Source organism: Hydra vulgaris, chromosome 05, assembly GCF_038396675.1.
Source record: "Hydra vulgaris chromosome 05, alternate assembly HydraT2T_AEP".
In the NCBI taxonomy this organism is placed as follows: Eukaryota; Metazoa; Cnidaria; class Hydrozoa; order Anthoathecata; family Hydridae; genus Hydra; species Hydra vulgaris.
The window spans coordinates 27,096,917-27,121,023 of record NC_088924.1 but is presented as its reverse complement, the minus strand read 5'-3'; the positions used below and the strand labels follow the sequence as shown (position 1 = coordinate 27,121,023).

General features: G+C 27.1%; 1 protein-coding gene across 1 annotated transcript; it reads right to left on the bottom strand.

Moving 5' to 3' along the window:
• Positions 1-219: 219 nt before the first annotated feature.
• LOC100209445 (ras-like protein RAS1) lies at positions 220-22,762 on the bottom strand (the record flags this gene model as incomplete). The annotated part of the gene is given in 10 exon segments (NM_001309689.1): positions 220-423; positions 946-987; positions 1,063-1,181; positions 1,416-1,455; positions 1,663-1,765; positions 3,560-3,594; positions 3,830-3,879; positions 4,547-4,575; positions 4,681-4,729; positions 22,680-22,762. Coding segments are annotated over 10 exon segments (585 nt in total).
• Between the last annotated feature and the right edge of the window lie 1,345 nt (positions 22,763-24,107).

Below are 24,107 nucleotides of genomic sequence, written 5' to 3'. Positions count from 1 at the left end.
AATATAATTCTTTTGTGAAAAAGAAAAAAAAAATATTCGTGATTTCGTTACACACTGGAAACCGTTGATCTGTTACTTTATTACAAGACACTTGTAAATATCTTCGTAACACAGACAGTAACTTGAGCGAATATTCAATAGCAAATTAGTATTTAAGTAAAACACTTGAGACTATTTTTATCTTAAAAAAATATCGAAAACACAATAGGAAAACATTTACAAAAACTCATTAAATATTTTACAAAGTCTTGGCTGAAAACATTTTTATTACGAGAAAATGAGAATTTGGCTCATCCTATAAAAACGATTTTCCACAAATATTTAAGCGGATGGTTACATTAAATCCGGAAACATTTACAATAGCGTGCATTTGAATTTTGGTTTTTTTGAGTCATTTTTTTTTTGTCCTTCTTGATTACGGCGCTAAAAAAAAAAGAATCACTTTAATTAACAATTATATACATACATACATTTATGCACACATACCTACCCACATACATACATGTATACACACATACATACATTTATGCATTTTTTTAAAATAAGCTTTTAGTTGATAAGAATCCTTGACTAGAATGAGCTCGTTACCAGTAACGAGAACAGTTGTGAATTATATATATATATACATATATATATATATATACATATATATATATATACATATATATATATATATATATATATATATATATATATATATATATATATATATATATATATATATATATATATATATATATATATATATATATATATATATATATATATATATATATATATATATATACAAATCCTCAATTGATTTATGCAATGCTCTTGCAATTCCCGTAAAAGCAGGCTGTTCTAGTATTATATCATCAGTGACATTTTAAGGGCAGCTAAATTTGCTTTTATATTGATATAAGAAGTAAATTTTTGTTAAATTAAAAAAACTAAAATAATTACATCTGCTAGAATCTCGCGAACTAAGGTAAAAAACGCTTCTTCCTAAAAAAAAATAGAAAAAAAAAATTAGCAAAGTTGGTTATAAAAATAAAAATATTAAAATGATAATCAACATACCACTCCTTGTTTAGTTTTTGCTGATGTTTCAACATATGGAATGCCAAAACTAAGTGCTTTGTCGTTACCATCTTTAGTAGAAACATCTCTTTTTGGTAGATCAACTTTGTTGCCTACCACTACATGATAAACAAATAATTTATAATAGTAATGAGAACTCAAACAAATATTTCATGACACTTCTTATAGAATTCAAACAGATAATTCATCATACTTTTTTATAACTGTATATAAAATTAAGAAATAATAAAATAATAAAATAAATAAAGCAATAGAAAATAATAAAAACTTAATTATTATATAAAAAAATATAACGTGTAAAAAATGAAAAAATATTTGTTAAATAAACTTACAAACCATAGGTACTTTGTCAGCATCTTTTACTCTTAGAGCCTAAAATCAATAGATATACCATAATGCATTTATTACACACGATCATATCTACTATAAAGTTTTTCATGTGTCTGCTAATCTAGGTTTGCTCTACTAACGCTAATGAAATTTCAAAATACATATAAATATTTTAAAATTACTGGAACAAACTTTTTCACTCTGACTTTGCTATTCACTATCTAAAAAATGATTAAATAAAAGATTTACTTGGGTTCTAAAATTGTCAATTTCTTGAAATGATTTTAAACTTGTCACAGCAAACATGCACAAAAAACCTTCTCCTGTACGCATGTAGTGTTCTCGCATTGCACTAAAATAAAACAAATACTACAAAAATTAAGTAAAAAACCTTTTCCTGTACACATGTAGTGCTCTTGCATAGCACTAAAAATGAACAAGTGCTAGAAAACTTAATGTAAAGCTCAAGTATAAACCGATGTAAACCAAAGTTGTCAGCAAAACTGTTTTTAATTTTTTCATAGATATGTTAATTTATATCAAAATTTACAAAGAAGTAAAGCAGATTATAATTTAGAGCTAACATTTATTATCATTCTAATATTGTTTGAAAACATATCGTAATTGAAAACTTATATTCTAATATTGTTTGAAAACTTTTTCTAATTGAAAACTTATAATCGAATATTGTTTGAAAACTTATCCTATTTGAAAATTTATATTCTAATATTGTTTAAAAGCTTATCCTAATTGAAAATTTATTCTAATATTGTTTGAAAACTTATTCTAATTGAAAACTTATATTCTAATATTGTTTGAAAACTTTTTCTAATTGAAAACTTATATTCTAATATAGTTTGAAATCGTGTTGGAGTGCAGTAAACAATTAAGATTTAAATAGACATCTAAGTAAATGCAACAGTATTATATAATAGTCTTAAAATTAATTACACTTGAAACTTATCATATAGTGAAATGATTGGAACCAGTTTACTTTTGAAATAGTTTTACATATTTATGTATATAAACTTTGTTTATAACAAGTGTATCACTTTTTGTTCCTTTGTGTAATTATTACATACACTGAAAATGTTTACAGTGAATTGCAATACGAAATAATATTTTAAAAGGGTGAAGTATTTGACTAGAAAAACCAATGCTGCACACATAATTTACTGCTTAAGAGAAAAAAAACATAAAAGATATAAATAAAGCAATAAAGAACCGACCTAAAACATATTTCAAAGCATGCAATCATGTAACTTAGTAAGGTTACTAAACTTTCTTTATTCTTTAAATATTATTAGGATCCCTGCTTTAAAAAGCTATCATACCTTTATTTATCAGCAAAAATGACTTATCATTCAGTTAAATCTTATCTTTTTACTGCGACTAATTTTACTGGTTCAAAACACTTTTTTTTCAAACATCTCTCTTTGTTTGTTTAAGTCTCTTCTTTGTTTGTGTTTTTCTGACTCATATATAGATACAACAATATTTGCTGAATGACAAGTTAAGAAATGATTATTTTTAGAGTAAACCCTAACTTGTCATTCAATTAAATCTTAAAATTTTAAAGTGATTGCTTTGGTTGGCTAAAAGTGAGTTTCCACTCATCCATTTTTCTATGGTAACGGGAAAGGGAACGGAAAAATAATCACATGAGCGCACGTAGTTTTCCTTTGGGCAAAGTAAAACTTTTATTATGCATGCTCTCATGATTATTTTTTCATTTCCCGTTGCCATAGAAATTTCCCGTTGCCATAGAAATTTCCCGTTCCCATAGAAAAACGGATGAGAGAAAACTCGCCTTAAGTAAGTTCAAATTTAAACATAATTAAGAAATTTTTATCAAACAACATTAACATTTAAAAAGCAATGACAAGTAATTAGCTTTTAATTTTTTTAAATGAAACATTGTTTTAATGAAACATGTTTATTATTTTTAACCTAATTATTGAAAATAATTAGTTATTTAATCACTATTTTTAATGAACTAACAATAATGAATTTTTAAAATAAAATAAGTGCTAAAAATATTTTTTAGTTGGTAAATTTTTTATTATATGATAAAAATTGAAATATAAAAATTAATACTATAAATGCTAATACCTTTTGTTCAAATAATCAACAATATTATTGTTACCTGTATTCTTCTTGACCTGCAGTATCAAGAATATCCTAAATATAAAAGTATATAGAAGATATTCAAAAAAAAAAAAAAAAAAAGGTCAAATGCCCAACTAACAGATTTTATTCCTTAAAAAATCGACTATAATTTAAAAACCACCTTCTTCTTTTTTTTTTGAAGGGGGGGGGTCACACCTCCACATCCTCCTATAGAATTGCCCCTGCACACGCAAACATAAAGTAACAATAAAACTATATAAAAAGTGTTTATCAAATAAAATCTTACAAGAATGCATATTGCACCATCTACTACAACCTGCTTGATATAAGAATCCTCTAAAATGAAATTATGTTACATTAAACTTGGTAAATTAAAAGCAAAGGTAAAAATAAAACTTAAAATAACCTAAATTTTTAAATAAGGTTTTTTCAAGTTTTCTTCAAGTCATTCCAATTTTTTTTATGTTATTGCAAAGTATATAATTATGCAGGTGTTTTTACCTTTTCTTTTTTTTTTTAATTCCACAGGCATTACCTGCTTAAGATAGCAACAATTATAAACTTGCTAAAAGTGCAAAAATAAATAAATAATAATAATTTACTGCTAACTCTTTAGGCCATCAAAAACTTTTCATTAACCACATATTTAAAACCAGATATTTTGATAAAACTATATTAACACAGCTAGTACATTTTTTAAACAGATTTTTGAAATCTCTAGCAATAATTTTAAAATGTAACCTCTCTAACTCTTTTACAGAATTTTGTGTCATTTAATTATACAATGTTTTACATAACACTGCTATATACTAAACTAAACTCGCCTTTCTATATATTTAATTAATCAAAATGATTAATTAAATATATAGATATTTAAATATTTAATACTTAAAAATATGCAAATGTTTAATCCACTAGTATGAGACTATTTGTCTCTAAACTAAAAAACTTTTTAAAATTTTTAACACAGTTTTTAACTAAAATGTGATTCTTGAGTTCTTACCAATAGTAGGGTCATAGTCTTCAACAAAACTAAAAAATAAAAATAAAAAAATTGTGAAAGATTTCAAATTTTACACTAATAAATCAACAAAATTTAAATCAAATTGAAAATAATTTTTGAAGAAAGAAACTTACTGGTTCTGGATAAGTTGTATTGTCAGAGCACTTTTTCCAACACCACCAGCTAAATATTAAGCATTAGATAAATATAATGTAGGAAAAACATTGATTGAAAAAATATATGAAACTACACACAAACATATAAACACACTATGATTTACTTTTGATTTACTTAGTGGTAGTTAGCAATCAACCCAAACAGGAAATATAAAATAAACCAAAATTTTGGGTATACTAGTTCAATACCGAAACCAACATTTCGGCAAACATTATACTGAAATTTCAGCTAAACAAAATTAATTTCATTAGAAAATGTTATTTAAAGATGCAATTTTATATGGACCATTTTTATGTGGGTAAAAATATAAGTTTTTGTCACGTCTAATAACATCTGTCCAACAACATCTGTAAATGCAATGACGTATAATAACATCTGCCCAATAACATCTGAAATTTCATTGGTGTCTAATAACAACTTTGCAAAAAATATATGAAGATTACAGATGTAGTTACATCTTTCTAATTATTTAAGTATAACAACATCTGTGCATCTACACCTGGAGATTTTACAGATGTAGTTACATCTTTTCAATTATATTAATAATAAACGAATAATAAAAATATTAAGTAATAATGCATTATTTTAACCAGATGAAGTTACATATATGATTTTTCAGTTGTAAATACATCTTAAGTTCTTCCATATGTTGTTGGACTTGGAAAAAAATTCCCAGATGTAGCTCTGCACCTAACAACATCTTCCTAAAGATATTGTTAGGGGTCATTGAATTTCCAGATATGGGACTTGAAACAAAATGTTATCAGTGCAATTGGTAGTAACTACGCCTACAGATGAGCGTTTAAAAACATAAACAAATTTAAGATGTATAGAGTGTAAACAATGTTGGATGCTTGACACAGCTTAGTTGATTACAAAATCAAAAATTTGACACTGCATAAGACAAAATATTTTTTTGAGTTTTATGAATACAAAAATAAAGTCCAGTTCTGCTCCTTGTCGAATAATTGTTTGTTGTTGATCTGAATTCTACAATTGAATGTGGGACCAAAGATACAATGTAAAGGCCTACACAGTTAAGCAAACTTATTCAAAAAAAGCAAAGAAACCTTTTATAAAAAAAAACTGATTTAGAATTGTCATCAGATAAATAGGGCAAAACACGACCATTGATGGAATATTCTATTTGATTGTATATTTGTTGTACACTATTGTTATCAAAAACTCTATTTATCTAAAATTAGTAAAACAATGGCAATTCAGAAAAAATCAGTTCTCTTAGTATTAAATATCAGTTAAAATTGTTTTAGCATTATTTTGTGCTATAGAAAAAAACACCTTATAGTGGCTAATAATTAATAATTTTCTAAAAACTGAATTTTATTATATAAAAATTTAAATAAGTTAAATAAAGATAGAGTTAAAGAAAACAATTAAACATCTACAATTACTTTGATTACTACATTTTCCAATAATTTTTATTTCTAATGAATTTTTTCATTTCTCGAGAATTAAATAATTTTTCTTTCCTTTCTCGAGAATCTTGAGAACATAAAATATTACATATTTGTGCACAAATGTTTAATAATAGGTACACAATATAAATAAATAAACTTAGCAAACAAAAAATTAATAACAAAAAACACATTGAAATTACATGCTTCATTCATAAATAGTCGCTAAATAATCGTAAAAATTTTAAAAATGATACCTCATAACTAACAAACATTGAAATAAGATCTTAAAAACTAACGTTTATTTAGAAACATGAAAAACTAAGCACATAGTTTAAAAATTAAAAATGAATATTAAAATTTTATTTTTTTTAAATTAATAAATCAAAACTATTTCTCTGTTTTAAAAAGGAATTTTAAAAAACATAGCACATTGAATGTTTTGTTTGATAGTCTATTTCTTTTCTTTGTAACAAAATCACTGGCAGTGCAAAATTTTGTTCGTTTTGTGTTAATGTAGGTTTTACTGTTGACAGTGTATCCCTGAGAAGTTTAAACTTTTTTGTTCTGGAACCAGTTGTTTGAAAGATATTGCAAACTTTCCTGGGAAGCGCATGTGGTTGCACCCCTTGTTCGTCCACATTTAAAGTAATTTATTAGACCCACTGACCACGGCAGTTTGCATCTTTTTAATTATAAAGCGCCTCAATAACTCGCAGCAAAAAGCTTAATTCATCTACTGAGAGAAAAAAAAACTTAAATTTTTTTATTATTAAAAAAAGGAAACAAAATTGTAACGAAATATCAAGTTTTAAATAAATAAACTAGAAAATTTAATAATTAAAAAAAGAAAATTTAAAAGAAATATTTTTTTTTATATATAAAATTGTGTATTCTTTTTTTTAGAGTGGTTGTTGTTTTTGACTAAAGAATTCGATACAAGTTAATGAAAAAAAACGTATTTTAGAAAAATTTAACAACAATTGAAAGTTTTGATATGCGACAATCACGATTTTTATCAGACCGTATAATTAAGAAACTAATTTGCTATGTATGCTAAAACTATGACAAATTTTGTTAATTTTTTTTATGTTTATTCGTTTTGACGTCTTTTCCCTTTTAAAAATGTTTTTGCTGTACTTGACATTTTTTCTCAATACTTATATAATAGGAAAATAAGAAAATAAATTGCAATTAATTTGTAAAATATATTATTTGATTAATAAAGTTTGTAATGACAGATTAAATTAATTTAAAAAATAACATGGTTTCTTTTTTATTATCCAATTTTCAACGTTAATTACTAGAGATAATGAACATACGAATTACTAGAGATAATGAACATAACGATTGCTCTGTTTGAAAAAATGTATTTAAAAACTTATAAAAAAAGTTTTGAATAAGATCTTAAATTTTGTTAAAAAGTTCAGTAAATTAACAATGCACTAGCCCACAAGTTTTTGGAGCATATTTATAACATTAAAGTATAAAAGATAAAAACATTAAAGTTTAGCAAAAAAATTTAAAATTTTTTGATGTTTTTAGCACAAATAATAAAGTATTTCCTTAATATACTGACTGAAAAGTCACGAAAAAATTGTGTATCTAAAAATATTTTTTTCTTTGTCTGCTTTTTTCCTTGAAAATTCACAAATTTGCAGATGCACAAATTCACCTTCCCTAACGCATTATACAAAGAAACTTTTTTTCTCAAGAATAAACACTACTTTGATGTTGCTCAAACCTCCAATTTAATCTAGTGAAACCTCTGCGCATACTGTTCACAACAGTTATTTTTAACTCTTAAGATTAGCAATTAATTTGAACATTAGTTCTTTGATTTAGTTTTTGTTTAAAAAAGCCAAAAATGTTATCAAAAAGTATACTTTTTAAAGTTTTCAAAAACACTAAAAACAATTTCAAACGAAACAGAATAAAAACAAAACAACTTAAAGCTTAAAAAAACTTTTAGTCTGAACATCATAATAACTATTTTAATCACATTTTCTTGTAAAGTATGCTAAATTATGATAAATTGTGAATATTTTTATGATAAATTTTGAATAATTGTGAATAATATCAAATTATGAAAAATATGAAATTGTGATAAATTATGAAAAATAAAGTATGATAAATTCAGGAATGCGGAGTTCCAAAAAGGACTCCAGATTTGAAAGTCACAAAAAGATTACTTTATCCTAGTTTTTGGTATCCACGAGCTCTAAAAATATAAATAAGTTTATGGACTACTAATAGGAAAAAAATTAGGACATTTAGGTTAGAGGAACAATCGTTTTTTGAGTCCGGAGTCCTTAAGTATAATGGCGGCAAGGACCCCAGGACTCCAGGTCTCCAGGCTTAAAACAATAAGTTTCAAGTCATTAAATCTCATGAACTTTTTTATTATAGCAGATAATAAGTCAAAAAACATGTTTACAGCTTCTGGACACTACAGACTTGGAAAAAGTCTGTAGTGTCCAGAATGAAGATATAAAGCCGGAGTCCTTTTGGGACTCTGCATCCCTGGATAAATTATGATAATAAAGTAAAGATGATATTTTATTAAAAAAACTTCAATAATAAAAATATCTGGTATGCTAAATGCTAAGTTTTTCTGTTATGAAACTTTTTGTTGCTAATCTTATTTTGTTTATGTTGTATCAGAATCTCAATATCGAAAAAAGTTTAAGAATATTATATAAGAATAAAATATAAGATGTTTACTATACGCAGTTGTCATTTTGAATCACAATTATAGAATTATCATTTGTTTCAATGTTTTGAGCATTGTTTTTACTAGTTTTTATATTTAGTAACAGTGGGGTAGGTTTATGTACACTCACCCAATCATTAGTCACCTAAAACATCGCAATTGTTTTACTTAAGTCTTTATTATCTGTACTCCGGTACCAATATCATTTATTTCTTAGCAGGTTTTTACTCTTTGCCACTCAATAAATTGTTAAAATATGATGCTTCACTTTCTGTGAATACTTTCTTCAAAATAATTAACACACTATTGAAAATAATTATGTTAGTTACATATGAATTAAAATAATATTATACATATTAAAACTTTATAAAATATAAAAAGAAAATTATATCATTATTTTGCAATAGACCTTGATATAATCTAGGGTTGTTCGCCAAAAACTTATGGAAATGTCGCATTTTTATCTGCCGTAATTCAAATTGCTATTGCAGAAGTTGTACATGCGCAAATTCACCTTCAATAACGCATTATACCAAAAAAATAAATAATTATAATTCCGTAATAACGCTTTAAGAAAAGAAAATTGAGAAAAAAATCATTTCAAAAGAATAATTGCAAAACAGTTTCTTACGGAATGAGCATTTCAGAATGTGCACTTACAGAAAAGTCTCAAAAGCATTCATTAAACTGTTATAAAAAAAAATGTTATTAGGGTAATTCCATGTAAAAGTGGGACAGTTATTTCAGTCGCCCCTTGGATTTTCTTTAAGTTTTAACCAGTGGTACATATTAATGAAACATGAAAAAATGTAAAACTTAAGCTCCCAAATCCAAACGGTTCAAAAGTTATAACGTTTTGAAATTCAGCCTAAAATGTTCCTTTTTTTACCAAATCCGCCATTATGCATTTTGTAATATTACTTTTTAATGAATAATTTAAGATCTAGTGGAAGAATGTGGCTAAAAATTGTTACCCGACTCAGGGCTTGTGATGAAGAAAATCGCCAAGCGTGTTATATCACGCTTGTAAAATTAGAATACATTGTCATCGAGCGCAATTATAAGCGCTTGGGATCAGGGCCGCGAGAGCGATCTTGAAATTTGAAAATTGCGGAAGACTGTGTTTATAAAAAGCTTTCTATTTGTTGTATGACTTTCATTCGTCAATGTTTGAAGTAGTATCTACAACAGCGCATTTATACTACTTCAACAATGTAGTTTTTTATACTTCCCAACTTCTTGTTTTTTATTTGCACCAGATCGCTACTTTTTAAAAATATTAATGGTAAAAAAACCGCAACCAAACAAAAACGCAAGTTCTTATAGTAGTATTGAAGAATCAATTTGTGGCTAAAATTTTTTGCTTTTGTTGTTTTGATATGTATTTAAAATGCTGTTAACTTAATATTTACGATTAACAAATTTTATATTTCTTGATATTTTTTAAATAATTAATTTTTTTCGTAAATTAATTAATAATTATTAAATATATATTTAAATAATACTTTTTTTATCGTCAAAAAATTAGTAGATTATAACACAAAAATAATTTGAAATTCTTCTTCAAAACTATTAGTTGTAAGTTAAATAACAGATTTTGCCCTCAACTGTTGTCAACGGTATATATTATATAAGTTTTAACTGTGCCATTAAAAAAAGAATTCTGTAGAAAAAAAAGAATGCTGTAACATAACTCACAAAAAGATTATTTTATTTAATTAAGTTTTTTTATGTTAAGTTTTTAATTTTTTTCTATTCCATTTAGATTTTTTTTCAAGTTAACATTTTTTTTAACTTTATCTTAGTTTAGTCTTTTTAGCGCATTTTTAAATAACTTAACATTAACATAAACCTTATCATCAAGCAAATGTATAAACGATGTGTGGAATATTATTAACAATAAATCAAATAAAACTTACTTGACGTTTTTAAAAAATTAAAAATATTCAGAAGCTTTAACTTTCTAAGAGTTATTTCCTAATTTTCTATTCCCATTTCATTTACACAGTTTTATATTCACATTGTGTCTCCATGCGCACTTGGTTAAAATAGTTAACACTCCATTATTGAAATTAGCTGTAACGACTTCAAATTGTTCATTCATTATGTTAGTGCAAAACGAAAAAATGCTGACAAAACAGCAAAAAAGCGTGCTGAAAGCGAGTGACATAATGCTTATATTTTATATAAGTACTTCGTATAAGGATATAAGTATAAGGAAGACAGAGTTTTACTGTTAAATCAACAAGTTTTATGATTACCTAAAAAATTTAATTACAAATATTTTATAAAAAAACCATATAAAAGCTTATTATTTTTTCCGTCCCAAACTTTTGAACGAGCGTGATTTTATACTCTGGTTATAAGCTGAGCGAGCATTGTTTATTGCGCCTAGAAGGTTTAAAAATACTGTTTACGGGCGTGTTTCACAAGTGCGGCGTAATTGTGCCTACTTTATCACAAACCCTGCTGACTGTTTTTGAGGGTGCTGAATTCAAAAATGTTGAGAAAATATTGAAATTCAAATTTTTTGATATTTATTTTCTGATTTTAAAATGGTCAGTCAAATTTTTTGTTCTGTTAACATGGGTTGCGCTTTCATTAACTCCCGGAGTTGCCCCAGTCTTATGGATTCAATATATTTTTCAAATGAAGTATTAGATCTTAGGCTATCTTTATAAAAAAGATGGTTTTGGTTTCCTTAAGCATAATAAAGATATGTCATTTTGAAAATTAGACAAAAAAATCCTTTTTTTGGCCTACATTCTCCATTATAGAATTTATAGCAATACTTTTTGTGTGAATAATTTAAGTTCTAGAGAAAGAATATGACTGAATATTGGTACCTGACCATTTTTAAAGGTGTTGAATACAAAGATGAAGAGAAAAAAACCCAATTCTTAATATTTGAGAATAATTTTTTAATTTTTGAATATAAACAGTCAAATTTTTTAGTTCATAACCATTGTTTACATTTCACTTATTTCTGGAGTTGCCTTACTCTAAATGTAAAATAAGAGGTCTTAGAAAAGTTTAGGTCTCTGAAAGAAAATAAAAAAATTATATTGTGTTGGATAACTTGCATATTTATAATTAATATTTTCAAAAGTATACATGGAAATATAATTTGCAATACATCACATTGAAAATATAATTTTATTATTTATTAATTATAATAATTTAACTTAACATTATTACTTAATGTCTAATAATTAAGTATCGTTTCAAAATATTGGTTGCATGCTCAAATTTTTGGGTGCATGCTGAAATTTGTTGTGTTGAAAAATGAGAAACTAAAATGCCAATTTTTTTTAAAAATAGTAAAAAGTCTGCTTTATTGAAAAAAAGCTCAAAAATAGAAATAAAAAGAATAATCCAATATTACTAAAATTGAAGTTGATAACATTTAAATAATAAAAATAAAACATTAATAAAATTTCACTGACAAGATAAAAGCTGTTCAAATAGAGTTTCATCTTCTTTTGAGATATGGTACTGATGCCCAAAAGATGTTGACAGTGTTTTAAAAAGATAAATGATATTCATTCTTGGCACCCAGCAATTATCATCCCGCTTTTTATGGTAAAGTTTATGCATCCTCGAAAATGTGGATGCATAAACTTTACTATAAAATCATCACTCTCTTTATCAACTTCAGCAACTATACCATGCCAGTAAAATTCGTTGTATTTGCAAAATAGGTATTGTGACATCATAACATATTCAATTTTAATAGTTTCATATTTTTGTTTATTCAGGAAGTCGATTGTTAGAGCAAAATCATTATCATCTGATACCCTTTTCATTTTTATAATTGAATGAAAAGAATGTATAAATCGATGGAAACTTCTTGCCCAGGAATAGTGGTTGCTGTTAAATCAGTAAGTTTGTTTGTTACTAGCTACATTTCTTCAGTAGTGACCTACACAAACATAATCCCACTGATTGACTTTTGACAGTATTCAAACATTGCTTGAGAAGACAGTATTTGCCCTGTGGTTGAACTCTGCAAGCTAGCAGTTGCAACAAGCCTTTTAACAGTGCCATCTATTCCATCGCGTGGAGATTTGCCATGGTTTGTTGCAAAGAAATTCCAAATGCAATGAACAGAAAAATCTTCAGCATGGTGATATAGTTTGTAAAAATGTTTGCAGTTTTCATACTGCCCTGCACAGCCATCCAAAAAATAATGAATTTTTGTAATTGTGGGGCAAAGATGAGCTTTAATATGATTAATAATTTTGTGCATAACTCCATTGATAAAACCAACATCATGATTCAAATCATCTGAAACACAAAAAGAAGATATTTCCAATTTCACTTTCTTGTAGTAGATGACAACTGGATGAAGAGAACGTTGACTCTTGCTCCAATGGTAACACTGTATCTTGTCTTGTACTACAAAAGTGTAATTCTCTGCAAAATCTGCTAGTACAATAGCCTCATCAATACTAATTGTTTTTTCTTTGAAATACTCAGATTAGATTTTGATTTTGCTTTAAATGAATGAGAAATAATTTTATCAAGTTTTTCACACAGGAGTTCTATGAATTCATTTAATGGAAGTTTTATTGATAATAGTTCAGTTCTATCTGTCATTGTCCACTGTTTGCAATCACCTGACTGTTCATTTTCATCACTGTCATATTGCTCTTTTGGATCATCATTTTGTATGAGATAATGCTGAAAATAATTTTGGGCAGCTCGTATGCCAGGACATCTATTGCATTGGTAAATCATGCACTCTTTCAATTTTCTGCAGCAAACAATATTTTCAATGATTTCATGGTGAGATGTTTCAAGGCACTCAACATTAATTTAATTTTAAATTAATGTTGAGTGCCTACAGCACTCAATATTAATTTAACATTTTGGTGTATTGTTTACACACAAACAGAATGTGTAGCTTTTGGACCAGCAAGAATGCACCACTTGGACCAAAGACTGCAAATTAATTGCCCTATAGGACCAAATGCATCGCCTTTTCTATTTCAAGCATTATGCTATGCAAAAGCATACACATGTGATGAATTAGTTTTAGAATTTGTGCCTATAGTGCAATTAATGAAAAATCTTTTGGAGGGTTCTATAACTTTAACAAGCGATGTAAAGTATAAAGATGCTTTACCAGTAGATCCTAACCCTACATTAATTACAATGAATTTGGTTTCCAAATGAAAGGCCAGCATTTGAAAATTGGTGTACCATACTTTATATGGATAAACTGTTGTCATCATTGTTTACAGTAAACGAAATATCTTCCTTATCTGATTGTTCTTCTGAACTTTTATATATTCTTAGTGGATTTAAAAACAACATTAACAACAATGTAAATTCTTTAAACAGATTTATTAATTATCAATAGTACATATTTTTTAAAACACTCCAGTTTTCATCTCTAAATCCATTTGCTTTTTGTCTTTCAAGAGTTTGATCAGAACCTATAAATTGACCACCTCTATCTAATGAAGCGTCAGTTAACTTTATATTAACATAGGTATAGGGATCATTAAGTAATAATTTTATAGGCTTCCTTAAACCAATATCATTTATCCATTTACCGCTAAATATTACTTTTTCTGCAACATTTTCCCCCATAAATCTAGGCTATCTAGTATTAACAACGTTAGCAAATCTTGTGTCAACAGGTTTCCCATCTTTATCGTTAAAAAATAATGAATTTTCTAATAATTTAAGAGATAGTAACGGTGCTGGCAACTTATCATTAGATTGTAACTTTAAATTAAATATTTTTGTCCAATCTGAAACATTTGCCAAAGGATAAATTGGGTCTGCTATTAATTGATCATCAGATACATCAAACATTCTTATTCCAATATTAGACATTTCTAATGGGACAGTTGAATTAGCAGTTGTTTTTAGTTGATTTTCTACTCTGACATCATACATTTCCCATTCAATACTTTTATCAACATAATACATACCCCCAAATAAGTAATAATATTGATCAGGATCCATATATAAATTTGGATAAGCCAAAGGAAAATAATATATATTTTGAACAGTATCTGCAGTAGATTCAACACTAAAGTAAAACAACTTTTCAACACATATTTCATCATAAAATCCTTTGCTCATATCAAAGCCTCTTTCTATAGCGAAGTCTACTGCAGCATTCGCTTCATGATTGGGTAGTTGTTCGGCCATTGTTTTGATTATAACCTTTTTGGTACCAACCTCTTCTTCCTTTTGGATGAATAAATTTTCTTTTTATAGTCCGTACCATTGGCAATTATACTTTCAAATGAATCATATTCGAATAGTTTATCTATATAAGGAGAAATTTCCTTCCTAAAGTCCCATTTTGTTGCCAATTTAGGTAAGTCATTAACAAATTGTGGAACAGATATTTTGTCTCGACAACTATACTTTCCTAATGTATTTATGGTATTGGTAAAGTTAGCATAAGGTAACGCCTTGGGGTTATAAATATCCTTATACCGTTGAGGCTTTAACCTCATATAATCTGGAATATCTGTAGTAGGTACCGACTCATAATCACTATGATAGTTCCAATTAGAAGCAAGTGAATCATTACTACTAACATAGGTACTCCTTGTAGTATTACTTTCCAAACTTGATAATGATTCTATAGATGACATTGAACTCAAATCACTTTCTCCACATATAGAATCTAATATATCAGGAGCTTTATGGCAACCTAGTTCTTGCATAGCAATTTTTTCATAAGCAGTAGTTTGTTGTTTAGGTAAATAAGGACGTAATCTTTTATAGACGGTATCTTAATTTCAGGAATCGATATATCTTTAATGAAATTTTTACCTGCAACAGCTAAATCTTTAATAACGTTATCTACACCGATAACAGATTCTGATTCTACTGCTCCAAATATGCCACTAACTACTGCCTCAGCTGTTTTAGCTGCCTTTGGATCTTTAAAATTCTTTTTATTAACTCTAAATATATTTTTGTCCTATCCTGGGGCAACCTGTAAGGATTTCGCAGGATTTACTTTATTTTGAAGGAATTGCCTGTTGTTGGAAGCTATAGGGACAGAAGGAAGAGGAAAGACCCAATCCCCGTCAGCTTCTTGATAACTTTGTGTCATGACAATCACATATGTTCCATATATCACAAGCAAATAAATTATGATCAACACATTCATCATACAAACTTTTACATGCAGTTTTACCGCACCAATCACAATAACTTAAATGTATGACCACCAATAGCAATAGAAAAATTTTATATGAATAAGCCGGATTATAAGTCAACTTATAATACGAACAATTTATAAACTAATTAACCGACACACCAACCGCCTATCTACGTCACAGCCCCTCCCCCTGCCACACCCACAAGTGCTATGAGATATCACATAGTTTATGTGGGTGTGGAATTAATAGTGGAATTAGTAATTAGAGCATTTTCTTTTCTACCTTGGATTCAGCATCTTCAAAAATGGTCAGGTACCAATTTTCAGTCTGTTTCTTCCACTAAAACTTTTTTAAACATAAATTTTATTATAAAAATTATTTAAACATAAATTATTACTAAAAAGTCTTCGATAGAGAACTTTATTCTTTATTATATAAGGAATTTTTTTGTATAAGCCTAAAAATGACGTATTTAAATTATTCTTCAAGAAACCAAAACAATCTTTTTTATAAAGATACCCTAGGGTCACCTACTTTATTGGGAAAAAAAATTGAATCCATGAGACTTGGGCAACTCTGAGAGTTAATGAAAGCGCAACTCATAGTAACAGAACAAAAAGTTTGACTGACCATTTTAAAATCAAAAAATAATCATCAAAAAATTTTGAGTTAAATATTGCAACTCTCCTCCCCTTGTTGACTTTTGGCTTTGCAGAAATAGAGATTTGCTATTTATACTCGCATATATAAAATTGCAAATTGACATAAATAACTTATTATATTTTTCGCATAAATGGAATATGCCTTTTCGATAAATGTCAAGTTATGCACGTCAGGCATGGTAACTCCAAATCTATTCAAAATTATTTGATGATTGATTGAGTGGAAACAGAACTCAACTGGGCATCACTATACACAAACATGATCTAGGAGTACTTCTATCAGACAATCTTAAAGTATGCTATCAAGTCGAAACAACAGCAGCAAGAGCCAACAGTAAACTTAGTACACTAAAGAAAGTATTTAGAAGTCGTGGACTCTTTTTGTGGAAAGAACTCTACAAAACCTATATAAGACCCTAGTTAGAATTTGCTATCCAAGCATGGTTATCACACAAGGAAAAAGACTTATTTTAGAGACTTCTTCAACTTGAATTTCAAATAGTGAAAAACTGCAAAGAAAGATTCAATTTCTTCACTAATCGCATTGTCAATGTATGGAATATACTACCTTTAGACGCCTAAAGTGCTGAATCAGTCAATTCGTTCAAAGATAGTGTTTACAAATTGAAATTCAATATAGATGAATGATTGGACACACAAGTGTCTTTTCTTTCAGCATGGCAATGCCTGGTATAGCACTTTCTCATCAAAATATATATAAGTAGTACATGCATATATAATTAATTTCTGAAATACTCAAACTCATAAAAACCCAGTAAAATATTTGGTTCTATAGCAAAGTTTAATTTAACTTCACATGTTGTTTGGCCGTTGTCAGTTCTTACTGAATCTTCCAGTTAATTTATCACTACCTTTCAGACTAGCTACAGCTCTGAAACTTTCAGTGCTTGAATAGTCCTGGTGAGCTTCTATGTTAAAATTGTTTCCAGGAGCAAAGACCTGGGGAAGGGTTGTTTTGCATATGCCCGCTTTTTTGCTTTAAAATCTTGCAATTTTTTTTTTACTACCCTCCAAAAAAGCTAGAGTTTTAAAACTTTCAGCAGTTGTGTAGTCCCAATAACGTTGGGATGTTGTATATTAAAACATTTTCCAGGGCTATAAGTGTATATACTTTTTTCCCCTTGTATTCTAAGGATACAAGGGGAAACAAGTACCTTTCTCACCTTCCTATCCTAACTTTTCTTTTCTTTTTTTTTAATAAAGAAAAACAGTTTAGAAAAAACCTTTGAAAAGGATGTCTTGTAAATTTTTTTTAAATTCACTTGTTATTATGGTAATAAAAGCGAAAGCTCGTATAACAGAGCACCTCAATAACAAAAAAAGTGAAACTGACTGAACATAAAATCATTTTATTTGAAAACAAGTGGGAGCTATTTTTAAGCATTTTAATATATAATTAAATTTTAGCATTCATTACTTAAATTAGGTCTTTTTTTAATTTCAACAAAGGCATTATTTCCTGATTATGCAATTGCATTAGTATGTCAATGTTGTTTAAGTTATCTTCATTATTTAATTCTTATTCATTAAATGACATTTTAAAAAGTATGTTTTATGAAAGTCTTGGTTTATTTATAAAAGTTTACAACTGAAACTTATCAATATCATTTAATAATTAGTATTTTAGTTACTTAGTTAATTATACTTATTTGATTCATAAAATGTAATTAAATATATTTATTATGCTGCGATTCGAAATTTGGTTTTTTATCATTATTTCGAAAAATAAAACCTTAAAATGTTAATATGTTGCAATAATGAAAATAAAATTTTATTATAAACATTTTAGTATATAAAAATTTTATTTTTTGCAATTATATACACTTGGCCAATAAACTTTCTTTATAGACTTTAAAACATCATTTAGCAAAAGAGTTCGTTTCGCAACCGTGCGACTTGCGTAAGCACTACTTCCGTTTGAGGCAAAATAGTTTTATTTTGTAATTCAACTTGCGAAAGGCTACATTTTGTAAGTAGCATTTGCGAAAATAAACATCAACGGTTTTTTTGTTTTGTAAAATTCGGTACAAAAATAAAAAATTCACGATTCTTAATATCCTTCCGGAAGAATTTTATTTCTCCGGAATTGTACAAAATCTTCCGGTTAACAACTCTAACATAATCTAAAGTTTAAATTAGTTTAAATGTTTATATTTTCATAAACACTTCTACTTTTAATTTTTTTTAAATTATTTTTAGACAACACCGTCATGTGCGTCATTAAAATAAAAACATTTTAGTTGAATTTTGAATCGCCTGTGTGCTTAACTTAAATCTATTCATTACATTTAGTAAAAGTATATATTGCAACATAGTGTGCAACTATTTTATATAGTTTTTTATATAGTTCCAATGAGGACTCTTGCAAATTATCCAATAATCTGATTTAGTTACCTTAGTGGATTTCTTTAAACCTTTTTGTAATAATTTGTAATAATCACAAAAAGTCAAAAATTATGCTATTAATTTTCATAGAAAAACTAAACATGCAAATTAGAACAGTATTACTAGATTGCAGAAAAAGTCAAAAACTATGGCATTAATGTGAATTACAACAGTATTGTAAATATATTTATGGGGAGTATGCATTAAAGTATTGTAAAATATTTATGGGGAAAATGCATTAAAAATGAGCATTTTTATATAAAAATCAACAGTTTATTTTGAGAAGACTCAGATCATTCAAAATACTCTCGAGTGGCAGCTATGACCTCCCATCATTTAGGTAGCATGCTGATTCTACATTGAAAAAGTCTTGCTTTTTTGAGGCAATCCAATCATCAACCCATTTTTTGGTATCATCATGAGAAGAAAATCAATGCTCAGCCAAATCATGTGCATCAACCGGAACAAATGGTAATCGGAGAAGGAAATGTTTAGTGAATACGGTGTTTGGTGTAGAACTTTCCATATAAGGTTCTCCATTTGGAGCTGGTCCCACCAGATATGGAGAACAATTGCAGAAAACCTCTTCTTTTTATTGCGCAAGCAGTTGTTGGCAGGCAAAAAATCCCTTGGTTTCAACTCATACAGCATCAAATTTCCTTGCTTTTTGATAGACTCCCAATGTTTCTGCAAGTTCTTCTTGGCATGGATCTTCATCAAGTAGTACCTCCAACTTGGTATTTTTAAACTTTTTCTCAGCACCAGAATGTTTTTCATCTTTGAGGTCAAAACCACAACCTTTAAATTGTTGAAACCATCCCCACAATTGTTGAAACTAATTCCCCTCAAAAATCATTTTAGCTTTCAGGTAAAATTCATTTCAGCCTGATCCGATCAGGATTAAGCTCTAAATATATTGGTTGATTAATGATCTGTTATAAGAAAAAAATGTATGATATTTAATGACTTTGAACTTATTGTTTTTAAGCCCAGAGTCCTGGAGTCCCAGAGTCTTTGCTGCCATTATACCTAAGGACTTCGGGTTTAAAATTTTATTGTTCTTCTGACCTATAAGTCTTGATTTTTTCTCCATTAGTAGCCCATAAGCTTTTTTATATTTTTGAGGCTCCTGGATAAGAAAAACTAGGAAAGAAGTGATCTTTTAGTGACTTTCAAATCCAGAGTCCTTTTTGGGACTCTGCATCCCTGGCATTAATCCATAAACCTTTGAAATTTTTAACACTATTTTCACATTTGCCTTTTCCCTCAATATTTCCTACACAATAGCCCAGTAAGATTCAATAACTTGTTACTCAGGACGGTTTGGTGGATTAGCATCCTTTGGAACAAAATTGACTCTTTTTTTCTTATACCACTGAATTACTTTTTTGGAATAGTGGATTGATGCCAGATCTGGCCAAAATAAGGTTGATTATTTGTGGTTTTTAATTAAAGGAAGAAGTTGTGCATATTTGCTTTTTCATTAGAGGAAGATGTCATTTTTCAAGCATTTGCTCACATAAAGATCTAGTGTCAAAGTATGATTTGTTATGAAAAGAGAGCTTTTAAAACTTTAACTGCAAATTGCCTGCCATACAAGGAACTCGAAAGTGATTTTCTTACTCAAATGTACTTAAATTTGTCAAAAGCTTTATAATGTTTCGACTGATAATAATATTGATTACCTGGAAGCATCAAGTGATCTTTTTTGAGTGCAAAAACTAATGAGAAGTAAACAAGACTACACTCACACACAAGAAAACTAATTATGTTAGCATCACTATAAAAAAAAACCATAACAATTGATTAAGTGGTTTTTAAGAAGATTTCAACCGACCATGGTGATATATGTTAGCTTAAACTTTAGTAAAGGTTTAAAGTAAAATACAATTTGTAATACCTCCAACTCAGTATCTTTAAACTTTTTCTCAGTACCAGGATGTTCTTCATCTATGAGGTCAAAACCACAACCCTTGGTTTGTTGAAACCATCCCTGCAATTGTTGAAACAAATTCCCCTCAAAAACAATTTTGTAGACAAAACTCAGCCATGTTTAAAATTTTGGATAAAAACTAGTGATTAACTGAAATTCTGTTTCAGTATCAGTTGTGGACAAAATTATAATTTAAATTGATATCGATACTTTGGTTTCGGTACTTTTTTATAAATAAGCAAAAAGGTAAAAAGCTAAATTTCGATTAAAAAACATACCGAAAACCAAAAAATTTGTAAGATTTTAAATAAAAGTTTTTCAAATTTAGAAAAACTGTTATTTTTGAGAATTTTTACAAAAATTATGCGAATTTTCACAAAAGACCTCGAAAAAATCTTTTTTTTGCAGAGAAAATCTGCCAGTTGTTAACTTTCGCTATTACCTTATATTGCCAACTTATGCATCAAACCTCAATTTGTAATACGCATGTAATCAATTCTAATATAATACGAGTATAAAAAAACAACAAATGTAAAATTGCATTTTTAAATAAATTTTTCTAATGAAATTAATTTTGACTAGCTGAAATGTTGGTATTGGTTTTGGCACGAACTAGAGTACACGAAACTTTGGTTTATTTCAGTTTCGGCTTTTTTTCTGTTTTGGTCGATCACTACTTGACACTCCAGCAGTTGATATTGCACTGATGTTTGCAGCCTAGGGTTTTAGCTTTTAGGTAAAATTTATTTTATCCTGATCAGATAAATACCTGCCGATTTATAACCCTCAATACAAAACGTTCATTTTCAAAGCATGCTCCCAATTAAAAAAAACATTCTAAAATTTTACTAACTAAAAAGGTTCTTTTTAAACAAATATTAAAATAAATAAATTATATATTAGTTTAAACTTTAGCAAAGGTTTAAACTATAATATAATTTTTACAAGCTATAGATGTTTATGAAATTTTAAAAAACTAGTGAATGTTTTGTGTTTAAAGCTAAACCATCTTTTTGTGAAAATTGTTATAATTTACAAGTTTTATATTTATAGTAAAATAAATAAATTTAAAAAACAATTATTATTTTTAATGACACTTAGGCAGAGACTCTTAGTTGTATATTTAAAAAACCTTTACAAATGGACATAGTTATCAATTAAAAAAACAAACTTGTAGTAATAGTATCTAGTAATATAACGATGGTTGACAATGGCAATTGGATGGCAATGAAGGTTTAAAAATGTGAATAAAATAGAACAGCTAAGATTAAAGGAGTTTTTTTCAAAACAATATATAAGTGAAAAAATAAAAATTCAATACAATACAATCACACAATATACATCCAAAAAACACACAGTTACAAAAGCGCTACACAAACTGAAAAAACAAATTTAATACGTTAATAAAAATAATCAATTCACTAGAGTGAGAGAATTTATCAAATAAGGATATCAAATAAGACTGTAAAAAAAAAAAAAGTTGATAATTGTAAAAGAAAACACTTCAGAATAAATTGACAATAAATTATATATAAAAAAAACAATAATAAAAAACAAACATAATTTTAATTATGTTTTTTTTTTATTATTTTTTTTTTTTTTTTTATATAATTTTAATTTTATTAAAATTATATAAAAAAAAACAATAATAAAGAAAAAAAGAAGTTTTTGATAAAGTAAAAATATACCTCCAACAACAACCATTTTAAACTTTGTTGGTTCTGAAGACGATGACATTTTCTCTACTATAACAGTTTGCTAGATTTATTCTAGATTATATATATATATATATATATATATATATATATATATATATATATATATATATATATATATATATATATATATATATATATATATATATATACATATATATATATACATATATATATATATATATACATATATATATATATATATATATATATATATATATATATATATATATATATAAATACATATATATAGAACCCTTATATATTGTCCGAAAGTTTTTTCCATATTTTGTTGACAAAAAGTAAAAATTAAAATGCAAGACCAGAATTTTTTTTTTTTTATTAATGATAGACTGCCTGCCCCAACCAAACCCTCAGTCGATGTAGCAGCACTCCCTTGCGGGTCAGGCTCTTTGTCAGTCGATGTAGCAGCACTCCCTTGCGAGTCAGGGCTATTTTTCAGTTGATGTAGCAGCACTTCCTTGCAAGTCAGGTTGTTTGTCAGTCGATGTAGCAGCACTCCCTTGCGAGTCAGGCTATAAGATAGTCGATGTAGCAACACTCCGCGCATGATTTACAGTAAAAAAAATAAAAATAAAAACATTTTATTAAAAAAAATAAAAATTAAAACATTTTATTAAAAAAAAAAAAAAAAACATTGTTTATATTGTTAAAAACATTCAGAATGTTTTAAAAACATTCAGAATGTTTTAAAAACTTCAGAATGTTTTTAAAAACATTCTGGTCAATTAAATTTGCATTTTTGTGATTATTTTATAAAACAATTAATTTGCAATTAAATTGATGGTTTTAACTTTCATCCAACACGCAAATGTTGGACGAAAGTCAAAAGTAATTAAAAGTGACGTATATGTTGGCGTAAGAATCACTTTTTTCCTTCCGTGCTTCCCAAACGCAACAAACTATAGAACTATATATATATATATATATATATATATATATATATATATATATATATATATATATATATATATATATATATATATATATATATATATATATATATATAATATATGAAGACCTCAGTGGAAAAACCGGCGTTGTCACATTTAAAAAGTATTGAGAAAGTATTTATTGATCATTAATAAAAGTCTTTATTTAAAGCAAATGAAACTAAGCAATTTAAAAAAATTTATATTATAATTATTTTATTTAAAATTTATTCAAAACAAAACATTTTGTAATTTTTTATACAAAAATTTTTTTCTCTTTGCTTTAAATAAAGACATTTATTAATGATCAACAAATACTTTCTCAATACTTTTTAAATGTGACAACGCTGGTTTTTCCACTAAGGTCTTCATATATGTATATAATATATATATATATATAATATATATATATATATATATATATATATATATATATATATATATAATA